This window comes from Apodemus sylvaticus, chromosome 8 (assembly GCF_947179515.1).
Source record: "Apodemus sylvaticus chromosome 8, mApoSyl1.1, whole genome shotgun sequence".
NCBI lineage: Eukaryota > Metazoa > Chordata > Mammalia > Rodentia > Muridae > Apodemus > Apodemus sylvaticus.
In genome coordinates this window covers 49670283-49689345 of record NC_067479.1, presented here as the reverse complement: position 1 = coordinate 49689345, position 19063 = coordinate 49670283, and the positions used below count along the sequence as shown (strand labels likewise).

The 19063-nt window shown below is 45.4% G+C and overlaps 1 protein-coding gene across 3 annotated transcripts in view; it reads left to right on the top strand.

Annotated features, from left to right (window-relative positions):
- The window catches only part of Enox1 (ecto-NOX disulfide-thiol exchanger 1), a 567937-nt gene extending 549253 nt beyond the window's left edge, over positions 1 to 18684 (top strand). For all 3 annotated transcript variants that reach the window (XM_052190902.1, XM_052190899.1, XM_052190900.1), the window contains exons 18-19: positions 3347 to 3432; positions 17725 to 18684. In XM_052190902.1, the coding sequence (XP_052046862.1) occupies positions 3347 to 3432; positions 17725 to 17856 (218 nt within the window). In that variant the 3' untranslated portion in view covers positions 17857 to 18684. The remainder of the gene's footprint in view (positions 1 to 3346; positions 3433 to 17724) is intronic.
- Positions 18685 to 19063: the final 379 nt, after the last annotated feature.

The window sequence follows — 19063 nt, the reverse complement described above, 5'->3', positions numbered from 1 at the left end:
TCAATCACCTCCTCTCATAGTCCTTCCCTTGCTGGGGTTTCCTTGGTCTCTAAATCTAAGAATCCTTGGGTTCTGTCTCAAGCTCCAATTTTTGTTTCCTGCACCATTTAGAACTTATTCCAAGGGCCCTGCTGGCAAATAAGGCTCTGCCTCCCACACATGCCTCTGGCTGTGAGCCACAGTCCTCTTAAGCTAGCGCTAGTCTTGCCTGACTGTCCCCAAGGCAGGGCCCATGCCCCCCAAGGGGTGCACACTGCAGACTTTGTAAGGTCAGCTCCTTCACATCTCCCACTTGGAAGACTGTCTCAGAGTCTCACTGCCTCAGCGAAGCCTGCGTTTGACCCCTCAGTGTAAAATAGCTCCGCCCAACCTCCAGGGTGCCCTGCGCTCTGCTGTTGGTTTTCTCTCTGTTGTGCTTATCACCATCTGAAAATATTTCCTTCAGTCTTAGTGTTTGCATTTACCATTTATGCTGTTCCTCTAGACTGAGAATCCACATAAACGCCCCCCCCCTTTTTTCTGGCTTTCACTATGCCGTACCCAGGACCTTGGCATCACATTGCCACGGAGTGCTTTAAAGTAAAAACCTAACAGAACTGGATGATGGTGAGGGGAAGCTAGCACTATTTGGTTAATTCCAACACTAGCAATTTGGTCTTAGGTTCAAAACAAGGATGAAATAGATGGCCCTGACGGAATGCTTTTATATAGCCTGCCAGAATGGGCCTTCCGGTGAGAGCAGCAGCTCCTCACGCAGAGCTGGTTTGCATTTTTTCTCAAGTAGCTTTTAGGGCTCTGGGACCCGTAACAAGCCCAGTAGGACACAGTAGGACAACGTCTGCTCCTTTTATCCCACTTAGACTGTTGGCTTACAAATACATTGCGCACTATTGGGGATGCGTTCTTAAATAGGGAGGCCTATTGCTGCTCCACAGGAACAGGCAGAGCGTCAGAGCCCTTCCATTTGCAGCCCACCTGTTCAGCATCGGCGTAGCCTCGGTTCCAAGCTCGGAAGCTGCTCCCACAGTGCCAGAAACGAGCCTCCATTTGGGGTCGTGTTGACGTTAGTTATTCATTAACACTATCAGCTCCCCACCTTTTTTTCTCCATTAAGAAATGTTTTCAAAAAAGATGTTTTCTTTATTTTGCTTTATCCTTGAGAATTCCAAATATATATACACAATGAAATATGATTATTTCCACCATGGCCCAATCTCTAACCTCCCCCCCCCCCCCCCGCCCCGTCACCATATATTCTCAATACATCCTCCTCTTAATTTCATGTGTTGGGTTTTGTTTTGCATGCATGCATATAAGTACCCTTCCATGTTTATCAAGTTTGTGCTGCATGCATATGTGGGCAGTGGGGCCATCCACTGGAGCATGGGAAACCTATCCGTGGTCATGACATCAAAAATCAGCATCCTCTCCTCCCCAACGGTTCCTCAGTAAGGGGCGGGACCTAGCAACCGTCCACCCCATCTTTGCCAGGATTTGGGCTAGTGTCTGCCCATAGACCTGAGCTGTACTCAACCTTGATCAGACAAGTTTCTTTTTGCAGTGATCAGCAGTCAGTGGAGAGATGCATAACTGGTCAGAGCTTTGAGAGTGAGAGACTGAGTTCTGGGCCTAAATGGGACATCGATATCAAACCTTCTCCCAAGGTTCAGGGACGCCATAGAAGGCAGAGGGTATGTGGAGAGGGTGCAAGGGCCAGAGGATAGGGAGAAATCTCGTGAAATGCTGTCTTCTAGATAGGCCATGGCTATCCTGTGCAAGAATCCACAGCAGCTATAGCTACCTCCACACCGCCTCCATAGATGTCCATCCCAGAAAAAACCTGGTTCCTTTCAAGAAGCCATAGAGACTTAATCTACAAAGTCGAATCTGAGTTTTAAAATGAGAGAAAAAAAAAAAAACAAGCATACAGAACAGAGAAACTACATTTTCTCAAGTGGTCACTTAAAGATGTTAAAATTACCATCATCACCTATACATGGTCCCCTATTATGCCATCAAACTGTAGATCAGAAAAAGATCTGCATAGACTCAGAATAAAAGGCGAGCTCTCTGTGCCGCAAACAATCTCAGAATACAGATATTCCAGCTTGATGGAGATGTAACTGTTCCCACCACCCTCACGCAAACCTCCTATGAACAAACCTCAAAAGACAGTCATCAAGAGAACTCATCCAGACCCTCATTCTCTATCCTTGTCTTAAGATAAGCTGGGAACTTGTCTTGGAAACATGGCTGGCACTCATCCGTGGGCATCCCACACATCACAGAGGAGGACAGGGGGCAAACGCCATCCCTAATCATTTCAAGAGCCCTGCAGATGTAGGCTGACCTGCTGCTTGCCTGGTGCCTGCCCTGACTGCATTTTAGGCAGGTGATCTTTGACTCACCAGAATCGGTTCTCACGGTACACAGTGCGGGAGATGTAATATACCTCACAGCTGAATAAAGACTTCAGTCTCCGTCTAAGCTTGCCCTTTTCACCAAGAACAGCACACGGTCTGTGGAGCTGACTCCCTCCCTCACAATTTTGCTTTTGGACCCGGGAGCAGGGAGAATGGGAAGGAAGATCATGCTTTTCACTGACGCTGATAATCCAGCCATTTGTCAGTACAACCAAGATGGAAAGGACCGGTCTCCAGACCTTTATGAATGATAGCCGTGTGAGTTAGAGCAGAGGCGAGGAGAGCACCTGGATCCCTTTCTCCGGCAGCCACAGCCTGTGGAAGTGGCACGAGTTGTGTGGAGCTGGTGTTGGGAAGTGGATTACACGTGCTTCATAACCAGAGACTGTAATTATCAAGGACACTCGAGGCAACGTGATCTCTGACACAGCTGTCTAAGCTATTTTCGTACTACAAAGTCCATAGAGAGAAAATAGATCATTTTAGCCTTCCAAAAACTACAATTCAGATCAGGAAATCGACCATACACTTGGTAGTTGAGCTGCTTCCAGCTTCCCAGAGCCTTGGTTTAGAAATACTTCTATCCATCTATACATCTTCCCAGCGTCTAGCCAGGCTAACCTCCAGACATCCCCATTCCAGACAGCGTATTTATTCTCTTCCGTCTCTTCCACCGTATCACTGTTAACTGCCTGCAAAGTGCGCTGTTGGTGGATACTGGTTGAGAGGTGTTGGAAATGGTCAGACCACGTGACTCAGTCACACGAAAGTTGGTGAGGTGAGGTGGCATTAGTTAACGACCACGTGACTCAGTCACACGAAAGTTGGTAAGGTCAGGTGGCATTTGTTAACGAAGACAAATCCCCAATCTCCTCCAAAGAACTTGCAATGTTTATCTTTTTGTTTCCTCTGTTTTAATGCAGGCATCATATCAACGTTTCTTCATGTTCACCCCTTTGGAGCTAATATAGAGTATCTGTGGTCATACATGCAGCAGCTGGACTCTAAGGTAAAGTGGCTTTTTAATTGAACTTTCATTGTTGGAATTCAGCGTGTTGCTTGCTGGTTGCAGGTGGATGCCGCGTGAGCTGCATTAAGATAGATCCCCATAGCAGCCCCCCCTCAAAGGCCCCGGGGCTTTGGCAGACAGTTGTCATCCACTTGCTTTTCTTTATATGAAGAAAAATCAGTTATTTAAAGTGACAGTGACTTGTCACGGTCTACAGATGCCAGGGCGCTTTAAAAAGCCCGTGAGAGATTGGAAATTTCGCTGGCCTGAGAGCTTCAGCGATGAGGAGGAAGACACTGTGAGGGTGGCTAATGAGGCAGGTTCCTCAGGTCACGTTCACACAAGATTCCATGCTCGAGATGTCACATGGAGGGACCATTGCCATCAACAGCCTAACGATCTGATATGATGCTGGAGAATGTCTGTCCATAGCTGGTTTTAACATGATTTCCTGAGTGTTAAAAATGACAGCTGAGTTACCCTCAGCTGTGTTCCTTATGGGTCATACCCGGAGTCAGACCTTGGGACATTTTTCTGAAGTATGGCTCTCCCATCTGAAAATTAGCAATGTTTTTGCCAAATACAAAGAGACAGGGTGGGAAAGGTGAGTTCAGGTGAACAGTTGAGAGGGGCTGCAGCTGGTAAAGCCATGTCCTTTACAAGCGCCCTCTGTAAGAGACAAGAGAGGGCTGATGGCTACAGAGAAATCTCACAAACCAGAAAACAAACAAAAATGCCTTAAAGGCAGCGGAAGTAAACAGAAGCGCCATCTTCAGGCAGAAAAAGGTACTGCGCCTTGTGCTACCAGATGCTCCACCTTCACCTGTGACCCTGCATATCTCCTCGTATCTCAGGCATCCTCTGTATTTGGTGGTTAGCATGGATTACAGGATTCCATTACCACACCGCATTATCATTTGATACCAAGGATTTTACCAACTCAGGATCACAATGCTGCCCGCCTGAGCTTTATTAAGTAGACCTGACACTTCCCAGAGTTCCATGGTTCCCATGGTTCCCAGAGGAACTGCAAGTGGTTTTTAGTCATAGATTTTTAATGAAGGATAAAAGTGGCTTTTAAATTTTTTTCTATCGATACACATTAATTGTACATATTAGGGGAGTGTAGTGTGGTCTCTTTTCTTGTCACCCACCTCCCAAGGGCGCATTTCCAAATATGAGTGAGGGCATATAACACCTGCCTTTCTGTGCTGGATTTATGTCATTTCACATAATGTCAAGATTTAACTCTTTATAGATGAGTAATTCTTTAATACAGACCTATTAGTCTGTTGACCAAGGCTGACTATATAATATGGCTATTATAGGTATTATAATAGGGTACTTGGGTAGGTAGATATCTCTATATGCTAATTGAGATTTCTTCAGGTAAATACCCAGAGTGGTATAGTTGAATCATATGATATTGCCGCTTCTAATTTTTTTAAACTTGGTTTTATTATATATATACATTTTTTTGAACTGCATGTATGGACACCATGAGTGTGCAGTGCCTGCAGAGTCCAGAAGAGAATGGGTGGTTTGTTAGCTACCCTGCAGGTGCTGGGAAACAAAGACAATCCTCTGAAAGAACAGGTAGTGCTCTCAGTCACTAGGGCATCCCCAGTCCATACGTCTATTTTTTTTTTTTTTTTGTGGAAACTACATTTTTTTCTATCGATACACATTAATTGTACATATTAGGGGAGTGTAGTGTGGTCTCTTTTCTTGTCACCCACCTCCCAAGGGCGCATTTCCAAATATGAGTGAGGGCATATAACACCTGCCTTTCTGTGCTGGATTTATGTCATTTCACATAATGTCAAGATTTAACTCTTTATAGATGAGTAATTCTTTAATACAGACCTATTAGTCTGTTGACCAAGGCTGACTATATAATATGGCTATTATAGGTATTATAATAGGGTACTTGGGTAGGTAGATATCTCTATATGCTAATTGAGATTTCTTCAGGTAAATACCCAGAGTGGTATAGTTGAATCATATGATATTGCCGCTTCTAATTTTTTTAAACTTGGTTTTATTATATATATACATTTTTTTGAACTGCATGTATGGACACCATGAGTGTGCAGTGCCTGCAGAGTCCAGAAGAGAATGGGTGGTTTGTTAGCTACCCTGCAGGTGCTGGGAAACAAAGACATTTCTACGATGGATGAACCAAATTACAGACCCACCAAACTACAGTATATAAGGGTTCCTTTTCCCTGCTTCCTAAGGGTTCTCTGTTACTTGTTTTCCAAATAGGGGGAGGTAGAGTCTCAGTGGAATTCTCATTTGCATTTCCATGGTGTCCAAGGAAGTTAAACACTTTATATACTGACCATTCATACTTCTTCTTTTGACAGAGTTCTTTAGTTCAGTTCATCTGCCTATTTATCAATTGAATTATTTCTCTTTATTGTTGTTAATATAGATACATAAATATAAATATAATAGTCCGAGTCCATTTAGTGTTGCACCCACGAATATGTTTTTAGAAATGGCCACTGGTGTCAGATAATCACTTAGGGGCTCATCCTTGGGGAAGACTAATTATTTCTTTCTCGAAGTCATTAATTGCCCGTGGTTCTTCATCTAGGGGGCAGACCCTTGTTCATTGTCCCCCACCCTCCTCGGCATGGCATGTTGTGCCAACTGGTCCTATCATTATTCAGGATTTGTTTAGGCTACCATGTTGTTGAGATGCCATGGGTGAAGGTTCTGTGTCATATATAGAAGACACAGTCTCACAGCAGGTGTCATCTGGTTCATAAAATACTTCCATCCCTCTTCTGCATGTTCCATGAGCCTTGGGTAGAAGGGGTTGTGTTGTAGATGTTCCCCTTGGGGCTGGGCATGGGCAGTTTTTCTTTGCATTTTGACCCTTGGTGGTGGTCTGTAATGGTCTCTGCCGTAAAAAGAAGTTCCTTAATGAGAAGCAGGAGCTGTGCTGATGTGTGGGTAGAAGGATAGCATTTAGAAATTGCAATGGTTTAGGGAAGTTGCAGTAATGTGTTGTCCTCTAGGTCCCATGGCCTCAGCAATGGATAGCTGACTACGTTTACAGCAGCAGGCATGGATTCCCTCCTACTGGGCAGGTTTTAATCCAGTGAGAGCTGTTGCTTATTCCCAAGATACAAGTGCCACGCCGGGCAGTGGTGGTGCATGCCTTTAATCCCAGCACTTGGGAGGCAGAGGCAGGTGGATTTCTGAGTTCGAGGCCAGCCTGGTCTACAGAGTGAGTTCCAGGACAGCCAGGGCTATACAGAGAAACCCTGTCTCAAAAAACCAAAATCAAAAAAAAAAAAAAAAAAAAAAGATACAAGTGCCACTTTGTAGGCACCTTATGCCAAGTCTTATTCCTAGACTTGCTATCTGAGTAGGCTCTCAGCTGCTCCACCTTCATATACCATGGAGAGCTAGTCTTCAGGGAGGAGGTGACCAGGTCAGTTCAGCCTTGATTCCTCCATGTCCTTTGCTCAAAGTCTACGGCATCTTCAGCAATATGGACTTACCTTCAAGTTCCTGGAGCAACCAGGAGCAAGGGCGATGACCTATAATTGTTTTTGATTGGGTTGGTTTTTGTTTTTTAAGGTGGGTCTCTATTGAACTCCCCTGACCAACAACTCAAAAGGAGGTTTCCCCCCATGCCTGATACTGGGATTTTTGTTAGATAGTTTATGGCTCTTGGGGTAGCATTAACACCCCAAATGGTATAACTACATATCCACATACACTTTGTGTGTATTATATGTAATTATAGGTAAGCATAAACTATAATCCCATATGACTTTCTCAAAAATCCTTAGTGCTATTTATCCCTGTCCCCTATCTCTTCCTCTATATTGCCTTCCTTCCCTAGTTAAGCTCTTCCCCCATTTTTCTAACATCATAGCACCCGTATCAACTATCCCCTTCCTGGATGTGTGTGACAATTTATGGGGAAACGTGAATAAACATCTATTTACCTATTCGCCCCAGATAGGGAACAGATGACAGATTGAAGTAAAGATGCCACCAGGATCCAAATCGGTGCATCAATAAGTTTTATTGGCATTACTTAACAGAGCGGAAACGACACAATGACAGCTGCATCCCCCAGAAGCCCACCACAGCGTGGGAGACCCCTTCAGAAAGGCTGAAAACATGAAGCACTCTGCAAACCTTTCAGGCTGCTCAGCAGGTTGGAGAGCTTCCTTTCTGGAAGCCCAGTGGCCTGAGCCTTTCCCAGGCTGCTGGGCTGGTCTCGGCAACTTCTTCTATACAGTGCATGGGCCTGGCTTCCTTCCAGACGGCTCAGCTGGCCCGAGCATACCATACCTCACAGCAGATCTTACTGCCCACATACACTTGGGGAGGAAGGAAGCCAGTGTATCTGGTTGGTTTCTGGGACATCCTGATTTTAGTGTTTACTGCAGGAGCTTATCTTGTTCTCAATCTTAGATGCTCTCAGCATTTCCCTATTTTGTGTGATATTAGCTGTGGGTTTCTCAGGTAGAGCCTTTTTTTTTTTTTTTGTGATAAGCAGTGGTAATTCACCTATCAGGACTTTTAATGTGAAGAGATGTTGACTTTTATCAAGTGTGTTTTCTGCTTACCGGGAATTTATCGTTTGTTATAGTAGTGTGATAAATTGCCTTTATTGATTTGCATATGCAGAATTGCTCTCCATCACCATCTTGGTGCTGATCTTTTTCATGTGCTGCTAAATTCAATGTCATTGAGAATTTTTGCATTAGTATTTATCAGGGATATGTTCCATGTAGTTTTCTTTTCCTTTCCCTTGTGTCCTTGGGAGGGTTTGGTGACTGGAGGATGCTGGCTACATAGAATGAGTTTGGCAAGGCCCTTGAATTTCAGGTCTTCAGCGCAGTTCAGGATGAATTGGCATTAGCACCTCAGAAGTTTTGTAAGATCACCTGTGAAACCAAGTGATCCCCAGCTTTCTTCTTCTTAGACATTTTAGTAAGGATCCTATCTCATTATCTGTTACTCGGTTAGTGAGGTTAATGTCTTTGTGGTGCAATTTTGGTGGGCCATTTGTGACCATTTTCTTCTGAATTTTATTTAAACTATCACTATTGTCTTCAACTTAATGATTTTTTTTTGGTATAATCATTTTTTGAGTTCTTTAGTGGACATTCTGTTTATTTTAATTGCTTTTGAATGTGCTCCTAGAGAAATTGACTTTTCCATAGGTTTTGTGCTCCTCCGCTGAGATTCCTGCATGTGGTGAATCAGCCACTCCTGTCATGGGGAGGCCTTCTCAGAATGTGGCTTTCCCTGATGGTGGTATCAGCATGTCAGTTTGTTCTGGGGTATCAATTCTGATTTTTGTCTGGGTACGTTAGAATAGTCTGCTAAAGGTTCTTTAGCTGTTTTGGAGACTTTGGCCAGTTGTATTCTGGTAAGTGAAGAGACTCGCTTGTCTCTGCCGGGCACACAACACTTTAGTTGGGTGTGTTGGAGATTGGAGCAGTCAATAACAGCTTGATAGTGTCCCTTATCAAGCTCCAAGGTTTATTGGGTAGCATCAGAAGTGATAAAAGGTCTTAAGCTGTTTCCCTCTGACCCTATATGAGGAGAGACAGAGACAGGAGCCCCAGCTCCCTCAATGGGATGGCCATACCAGTCCTGACTATAGTGGGAACCATTTAAATTAAGTAACAGTAGGAACTGCCGTTCCTTCTGCTACCATTCGGATTGCCCACCAGAAGTGGGACCTGGAAGGTCTCTACCTGTGTAAGGCTATGGAGAGGATGTTTCTCCCTCTTCTCCTTCTACTGTAATTCACCCCAGGTAACAGAGAAGCTAGGCCTCTGCCAGAGTCTTCTCCAGACATCCTTTATCCTGCGTCGGGTTGGAAAACAGCCTGGCTACAGTGCAAGGCCGCGTCAGACAGCCTGAGAGCCAGGTCTGAGAGATGGCTGAAGGAGCCATGTGGACACCAGCTATCAGTGGTGAGACGGGCCTTAATCTACAGCTAGCCATGGGGAATTCCCTGATGCTCTAAGGGCAGTTCCAGCTGAGAAGACAACAGGGTACTTCCCTCAGAACGGAAACACACAGAGCTCTCTCCACTTCCATTTCTGCCCACACAGTCCTCCGTCTCCTCAGGGAAATGTCCGGTAGTGCTGCCAAGTTTTGTCCTCATTCCTGAGGTGAATGTATCACAAAGGACTCTAAAACTGCTGTGTGCCAGGGACTGGACCACGTATTCTTTCTAGCCCAGAAAGGCTAGGAAGATATTTATGCTTTGTAATCCAGAGAGGAAATTCTTGCTGAATCCTGGAATTCCCTATCTTCAGGGCTTTACAAAAAAAAAAAAAAAAAAAAAAAAAAAAAAAAAAAAACCCAAAAACAAAACAATAAGAGGTTTACCTTCTTTAAGCGATTTCACCAGGGCCTTGTCCCCACATCAGCTGCCAAAAGGCTCATAGTCCTGGACCTTCAGGCAGGAGGCAGAGGATGCTGTCTCCAAGGCAACAGTCACGCCCAGGCCTCTGGTTAATCAGAATTAATGGGGAGTTGTGGCCCTATGCAGAGTTTTGGTCACTATTGCATTCAGGCAACATGATTCTTTCCCACCAACCACAGCACAGTGAGGTCGCTGCTTCTAATAATAAAAGTAATATGTGAAATTTCCTCTCAGAACAACACAGTTTTCCTTGAGATTCGACACTACCACCACTGGCACAATTGTTAAGCCAGCAAGCATTTAGGTTCCGCTCACCCCTGCAATGATGTAAGCAAGAAAAGCAGGCCCTGTCCGGCCCTGTGATGTCACTGTTTGTTCCTAGCATTTCCACGAAGGCTGCACTTGGGAGTAGAAGTGAGAGCAAGAATTAATTTCAATTACGCTGGGCATGTAAATTGTTCATGTCTCCTAGAACCATGCAGCCCCATAAGAGGCCATTTTCCAGCTAAACGTTATTCTTGTTCCTGATAATGACATTTGCATTTTGCCCTTTTCCCTTCTTGGCTTGTTCCCGGCTGCCCACTTGTCTTAGTCAGGGTTTCTATTCCTGCACAAACATCATGACCAAGAAGCAAGTTGGGGAGGAAAGGGTTTATTAAGCTTATACTTCCATGTTGCAGTTCATCACTAAAGGAAGTCAGGACTGGAACTCAAGCAGGTCAGGAAGCAGGAGCTGTTGCAGAGGCCATGGAGGGATGTTTCTTACTGGCTTGCTTCCCCTGGCTTGCTCAGCCTGCTCTCTTATAGAACCCAAGAGCACCAGCCCAGGGATGGCACCACCCACAAGGGGCCCTCCCCACTTGGTCACTAATTGAGAAAATGCCCCACAGCTGGATCTCATGGAGGCACTTCCCCAACTGAAGCTCCTTTCTGTGATAACTCCAGCCTGTGTCAGGTTGACACACAACCAGCCAGTACACCACTCTTCTTTCCTCATCCACCTGCCTTCTATCCGAGATGTGAGGCAGGCGGGCAGGGTGGTTCTTTCAGAGAGACAGGGCAAGGGGCTTCAGGAGGCTTTGCTGAATCTTCAAAGCAGACAACACCAAGTCTCCACTCGCCTTGGGTCGGAATCCCAGCCGTAAGCTGAGCGCCTCCACCCTCCCCACTGATGCTAAGCCCCACTGACACCGGGGTGGAGCTGTGGCAACTGATTACTTCCTGTCTGCCTTCCTTTGCTCAGTCTTAACTGCTCATACAGCCTAGGGCAACCGTTCTCAACCTCCCTAAGTCTGCGACCTCTTAACACAGTTCCTCATGGTGTGGTGACCTCAACCATTAAATTATTTTCATTGCTAAGTTCATAACTATAATTTTGTTACTGTTATGAATCATAATGTAAGTATCTGTGTTTCCCGGTGGTCTTAGGCAAACCCCATGAAAGGGTTGCTCTGCTCCCAAAGGGGTCACGTGTCCTAGGGTAAGAACTGCTGGTCTAGAGGCTCTTCTCTAATGTACGTGTACTTGTGTGTACACACACACACACACACAAGTATGTGTATATTTTCTTTTGAAATAGAGTTTCCTCTCTGACTGGCCCAGAACCCTATGTAGACCAACTAGACACACCAAGCTGGCCTCAAACCTTTACCTGCCTCTGACTCCCATGTGCAGGAATTAAAGGAAGGAAAATTTACCTCTTCAGAGGACTGTAATTCAGTCCCGTGTGTGGCAGGCTGCCCTGCCCACCTCTGCAGAACCTGCAGCCTCTACTCAAAGCTCCCAAAACAACAGACCCAGTATGATCTGACAACAGATGCTGCCGGACGCAGGCAGACCTGCCTCTGTGGCAGGACACAGGCAGACATCTCTCCTTCTCCTCCTCTGTGTGTGGCAGGACACCACAACTTGGGTGCTCAGAGGTAGATGAGCATTTCCTAAGGGAAAAAAATCATCTACGTTTTTAAAACATTTCTCTGACCAGGCAAAATTTCAGCATCTTTTCAGTTTCCAAGAGATTCTGGCTTTGTCTTGATGGCCCAGCCTTCTTTCCTGGGCTGCCGTGGATGGAGACAGTGGGTGAAGTGTTCCTAGTGGAATGTTTAAATTTCCCACATGAATAATCCTCACTGTGATATATGTGCTGGCGTTAACAGCCATCTGTCAGTGAGCATTAATGAACGATTGCTTAGACAGACCATAATGAATGTGCTTTTTAGGTATCAAAGCACCTCCAGAAGGGAACAGACTTTCCACTTGACTGCAGAAAAGAATATGATCGCTCACAGTAAGGGAAGCCAAGAAGGCTACGTGACATCCAAGGAATACTAGACTATGTGTCAGTCCTTTTCATGTGCCCAGGTTAGCCCTCTGGCCCAGAGGGGAACAGGACAGATGGCCAGCACACATGGAAGCGAGAGTGAGAGACAGAGACAGGAGAGGAGAGGAGGAGGAGAAGGGGAGAGAGAGAGAGAGAGAGAGAGAGAGAGAGAGAGAGAGAGAGAGAGCCTGACAGAAAGACAGACATAGAGAGAGGAAGAGAAATAGACTCACATGGACAAGGTCCTGGGTTCAGTTCCTAACAACACTTTCCCTCCCCACTCCACCCAAAACGAACGAATTACATAAACTTGAAAACCAGCCATAAATGGGTAAAGTACCAGATTGAGCAGGGTGGGGTCACAGGCAGAAGCATCCCTGCGGGCGTGTGAGCCAGTGTGGCCTCTCAACCCTCAACGTTTCTTCCCTTCCTCCCTTCTACATTTTTCCACCATGAAATCCTCTTAATCCTCCCGCGTTTATCTTTTCTTCCTCTGCCCCTCCCTTCCTCTTCCAATTTCTCCTTCTCTTCTGAATCCTCCCTTCGCCTTTCTTCCTTCCCCGCCTACACCTGAGCACCCATCCTGTGGCATCTGTGTGCCAGTGAATCACGTGGGAAAATATGGCTTTGCGCTTGGCCTCGCTGGCACCTCGGCCTGTGACTTTACAGTGTCCCAACTGTTCAGTGCCCCCTTACCTGACAGTATGGGACACGGTGGCTCCATCACCTCCCATCTGTCTGCAGGCCTGGTGAGGAGGATGTGGGCTAAAACCAGCAGAGCAGGAAACAAACACAGCAGGTCTCCCACGCTTCCCCAGGGATGTCAACATCACAGAAGTCCCGGGGTTATTATGGGGCCTTTTCTCCTGTTTCCTTTTATAAGGCTCATCACAGCTCAGTTCTTCCTAAAGGACTAAGTATTAGAAGCCCTAGCCCAGTGGTGCACACCTTTAATCCTAGTGCTAGGGAGGCAGAAGCAGGCTGATCTCTTGAGTCCAAGGCCAGTCTGGATCTACAGAGAGGGTTCCAGGACAGTCAGGGCTACACAGAGAAACTCTGTCTGTTTGGGGGGTTTGGGGTTTTGTTGTTGTTTTCTGGATAATTTAAAACAAGCAAAAACAGGTAAAGAAGCAGCCCGAGAATATAATGGTAGGAAGGGAAGCTGTGAAAGGGAAAGGGCAAGAGGTAGCGCCTAGTCAGGAAGATGAGGCAGATGAAAATACCTGTAAAGCAAAACTGCTTTGGAGACAGTGGAGGGCAGAAAGCATGAACACCGTAAATGCATCAGGAGATGGGAAAGGCAAAACCAAAACCAAACAAAAAACAACAACAACAACAAAAGAAAACATCGACTGGCCTAGAAGCAGTCTCGGCCTCTTCCCCAGGGTGCCATGGAGACCACCCCCAGGAAGGTTTCTAGGTTAGCTGTAATCCCCTAATGGGTACATATGCTGGGCGGGATGGCATGTGAAATGCTCCAACCCCATCACACAGCAGAACGCGGTCCTTGGGAAGCCTAGGAACTTTAGAACTTGGGTTCCTTCCTCCTGGGCTCACTCACCTCCCATCCCCCACCTCCGTCTAGCTGTTTGTAGCTATCTGTGTTCTGTGTATTGAATACGTGGCCCTGTAGGAGGAGGGTGCAGTGGGTAAAGACACCTGCCGTGCTAGCCTGATGACCGAGCTCAATCCCTTGAACTCACGTAAGGCGGAAGGAGAGAGGAGAAGATGTAAAGATGTCTCACTTCTACACGCACACTGGTTGTTTGCACATGCACACTGGTTGTTTGTGTACCCACATACATACACACATGTGAAAGAAAAACATATAGTTAAATAATACTTAAATCTACTTGCCGTTAGCATGCTTTTAAAAGGGGCACAGAAGCTGTCTCAGTTTGAGCCCTGTGCCACAGCCTAGCTGATAAGTACTGTTTAAATGCCTCATCCTAAAACTCACATTAACACGAGAACCCAGCACTAGCAGATCAAGACCTTGAAGCATTTAGTAAGTTTCTTCCCGGTTAATCCCCTAGTCTTGAGAATGAGGGAGAGAACAGATCGAAAGAGATGACAGTACCCTGCAGTGATTGCTGGCCATGGCCACCCAGCCCACTGTCTGCTGCTGCTCTGGAAATGATGTCAGGGTGCTTATCAGAGGCAGCATGGAAGTGTGTGTGTATGAGCCCCGTCCATTTGGAGTCCTCGGGGTTTGGCTGCTGGTGTGTACGTGGTCACTCTGCCAGTGTTCACCACAGGAAGGCCCAGCCCTCCTTCACAGCTGACGAGTACAGAGGCCTGACCACATGGTTGCTAACTCCCTCTTGCAGCCTCCTAATAAGACCATGGCATTCCGACTATAGTGCCAAGAGCCAGGCCAGCCCTACCTGACCCCCTCAGTTTCTATAACTGTAAATGCTTCCCTATCTCATGAGTGATTAGAATGACAGAACCTTCGGGTATTTTGTTTTGCTTTTAAAAAGCTGTCTCAGTGGTTAGACCTTCCCAGCCAGCTGCAAGCAGGCATCACGTATTTGCTACCCCAGCCCCACCGCCTCCAGGATAGATGGCTGCCCTTAGTCTACCCTAAAAAGGTAGCTGTTTCCCTCCTTCCTAAAGCTTCTTCCTGTGTTTCCCAGGGAGGGAATAGTTACCCCAGACACTACCCCTACTTTACCATCCTCATAGCCATGACCTCTGCTTGATCTGAGGGGAGACAGCTCAGCCCAAGTGTAACACCCAAGTTTGACTGGCAAATTCTTCTAGAAGTAAAAGGAAGGTTCTGGGAGGGGCCAACGCGCCCTCTACAGCCTCATGGAATAAGGAGAAAAGATTTAGAGGTGGAGAAGAGAAGAACTTGAAGAGGTCTAGCCTGGCCTCATAAAGCATAAAGAAAAGGTCTCCTGCAGAAACTGAGGAAAAGGATGTAGAAAAGTCTACTGGAAAGAAATAGCCAGGGCTGGAGAGAGGGCTCAGCCGTCAGGAGGACCTGCTGCTCTTGCAGAGGACCGGGGTGCAATTCCCAGCACCCACATGATGGCCACAGCCATCTGTGGCTCCAGTTCCAGAGAACCTGATGCCCTCTTCTGGCCTCTATGGGCACTGCATGCCATCTAGTGCAGACTTAGAAGCAGGCAAAACACTTATACACATAAAACTTGTTTGTCTATTTGCTTTTTTAAAAGGAAGAACTGATTGTGTGAGGATATAGACCTACTTGACCTATCTAAACACTACTCAAGCTGTACATCTGTAGAAACAACATAGATTCCTCTGCTAAAATGTACAACCTTCATATTTTTAGATGTCAGTTAAGAAAATTCCTTCTGGGCCTAACACAGATTGAGTTTGACTACATACCTCCTGTACTCATCTCATGTGACCTTTGACCACAGATCTTGACCCTTCTGCCCCAAACCTTTTACTGAGACCATTGTTGTCTGTCTGTGTACTACTGTACAGAGACAGAAAGACAAAGGGGACATTGCTTGTGCTATACAATGAATTACTCCTCCCAACTGCACAGGGAGATGATACTTCCCTGATTACACATGGAAGAATGGAACATCCCGGGTATTAAAATGAGAGCTGCCCAAGACCACACTGCTGAGGCTTAGCCCAGAGTTGAATCCTCAACTGTCTGACTGAAGCCTCAATTCTTAACCCATATGGACCTCTCAGAAGAGTTGCTGGGAGCCTGTTAAAAATAGATTATCTGGGCTACATTCCCAGACTGCTAACCAAGGTCTCCAGAGAGGCAGCTAGGGAAGCTGCACTCTCCACAGGAGCCCTGGTGCCTGGTGTTTCCTAACAATGCCCTTCTTGCCTGGCTAGCCACTCCAGCTGGAGAGCCAGCATATAAAGCTCATCAGTCCCCAGGCCACATGCACAGTTCTTTCCCAAGCTCTGTCTTCCCCATCGGCCACACATCTCATGGATAGAAATGAGGATTTTAGAGAAGATAATCTTACAGTGTCCCATGGAAAGAGGGGGCACATTGTAAGGTCACTATGAAAACTTCAACAGTCTGCTTACTAACATTTTGTGGGCTGACTTGGAACTTTAATAATCCTTCTAACATAGTTTTATGGTACAATGCATTCAGATTTCAAATTATGCGCGCGCGCGCACGCACACACACACACGCACACACGCACACGCGCACAGCAGAATACAGTCTATTAGGGGATAGAGAAATGGATCAATGGTTAATGAGAGCTTACTGTTCTTCCAAAAGACCCAAGTTCACTTTCTAGTCCCCACATCAGGTGACTCCCAGCTACCTGTGGTTCAAGCTCTAAGATTAGGTTCCATCCTCTGGCATTCTTACACACACACACACACACACACACACACACATGGCATACACACACACACACACACATGGCATACACATCTAACTAATGCATATAAATAAATGCATATAAATAAAAGTTAATATTTTTCAAAAGAATATCGTCTATTTTACCTTTCAGGAATGCTTCTTTTCAACTAAAATTTTATGCTATAGATCTAGGAATATTGAATCTATATGGAATGTCTCCTCTCCCCAACCCACCATGAACATTAACTACAGTTGATTTGACTTTCTATTGAAGTACAAACCAAAAAGACAATATTAAGTGGGAAGGGTAGGGTAGCCTCTACAGTGGCCTCTCTGTGGCAATTACACCATGAAAAAATGATAATCGCCCTGCTTCATATAGCATCTGTCTGTGCCAAAATCTGTGCTAAGCCGCAGCTCTGACCCCATCCTTATTAAATGTTACTCCCATTTGCTAAGGCTTAAAGAGACTAATTACCTCTGTAAGGTTCATTTAACTCTTAACAATAGCAATTGGGGTTTCAACCAGAATATCTGCCCCCACATTGGCCGTTTTATTGTATTGGTTCTTGCAATGCACCCAGATTGGGATGCAAACCTGATTAAAACAAGGGTAGTGGCTGTGGTAGGAAAGATCAACGTTAATTTTGTTTTAAATGAAGAACAAATAAATTATTAATGTAAGAAGTTCCTGGGGGTTTTTAAGGAAAAAAATTTAACTGAAACATCTGTCTAGACACTGTGGCTTTTTTTATGACTGCCTATCAAGACTTTTTACTGCTCTGCATCTGAGGTTTAGCCTTCATTCCTAAACCTTTATCATCTCTAAGAAGAGAAAGTGGTTGAATGGCAAAAAATCCAACCTTAAGGGCTTTCTTATGAGCTACAGGAAGTTTCTGCCCTAGGCAGGTGAGACTGAGCACTGCAGTGGTGGGGAATTGAGCTGAGCCTTTTATGTCGGGAAGGCTGTTAAGACGAGGTTCTGCCCAAGAGGCATCTCTCTATCCACTGGAGGGGCAAGCTCAGAACCTTCTAGTCCCTCATCCCACACCCACCCTGCCAGCTGCTTCCAGACAGGGTGGTCCAGGGCAGTACGTCCCCCTGTTGCCTGACAGCCACGGAGAAAACTAAATGTCTCTGTGGAAAGCAGAACTTACCCAGGTCTGCCCGTTTCTGGTTTTCTGTTGGGCTGCTTTCCCAAAATTGACATCTCTCTCTTCCTAACAGATATCTGCCAGTGAAATTGAAATGCTTCTGATGAGGCTGCCACGGATGTTCAAACAGGAATTCACTGGCGTAGGAGCAACGCTAGAGAAGAGATGGAAGTTGTGTGCCTTTGAAGGAATTAAAACGACCTAACTGCCAGCCAGGAAAGCTGGAAGCGAAACCGCCTGAAGCCAGCCAGGGCTGTACAGTGTAGGAGGAGCAGGGGGGCTGGGGTCTGCCAGCGTGGGACCTGTGCGGAGCCACCAAAGCTTTGTTCAGTGACATCTGTGGCGTTTTCATGTGCGTGGAAATGTAATTGTGTACCAGTTCCTTAAACTAGACCAAGCCTCATACTATGCCAGACCTGTCCCTTGAATACCAAGCAATGATTCCACAGTCAGTGACCACAAAATCTCAAACTAGGCCTTGTTGCAGAGTAGAGCAAACGCTTACAGCTAATGGAGTTGTAGCAATGGCGGGTGCCAGGCTACAGAATTGTGTACGTAATGTATAGCTGAAAACATTAAATGACATTTTCCTGATGGTCTTTCTGTTTTCGTTAATAAAACAACAACAAAACAACTACAAAAAAAAAGTGATTTTACAGTGGGGAAAAAATCATACCAAAAGAAAACTTGAATATGTGTTTGAACAGTTATTGTATTTTGTAAATTAAGTTATATGCTGTTCCAGGGACTTTTGCCTTATTGAAGAGGCAGAAAACTATGATTGGACTCCTTGAGAATGCTTTATCAAGGATATTATTTTTCTAATGTAACGGTTCTCCATTGCGTGTTCTTTTCACATGGACTACATAGCAATTTTCATAAAATGTAAATAAAGAAGGAACAACTGCTGCTGTCCTGTGCTTGGTATGTAACATTCAGGTTTATGCATTGAAAAACATTCGGAAAATATTCCTGTTACAAATTTTATAGCAAAGATATTAATTTTTTTCAATAAATCTTGACTTCTACCATATCGGTTTTGTGTAATATTTTTGTTCACACATTTTCATTCCTTCCTACGAAGCCTTTTTCTCATTTCTCAGATGCGTGTATGAGACTACCACTTTAAATGTATTCAATAGGAGGCGAATGGCATTAAGAGGGAAAAGGCATTGCTAATATTAGGAAATAGACAGTCGGTGGCTTGGGAAGCACGGTGTGGGATATGATGGCTCAGGTCTGGGGTGGACACAGCTATAGTACCCAGAAGAAATCATCTAAATCCAGTCAACAGCAGATTTTCTCTATCCTCGTTGCGGGTACTGAGTACCCAGTCATCTCATCATGTCACAGTGGGATTTTTACATTTATTTATTTCCTATAAACCATGTGTCAAAAAAGGAATGGGGTCA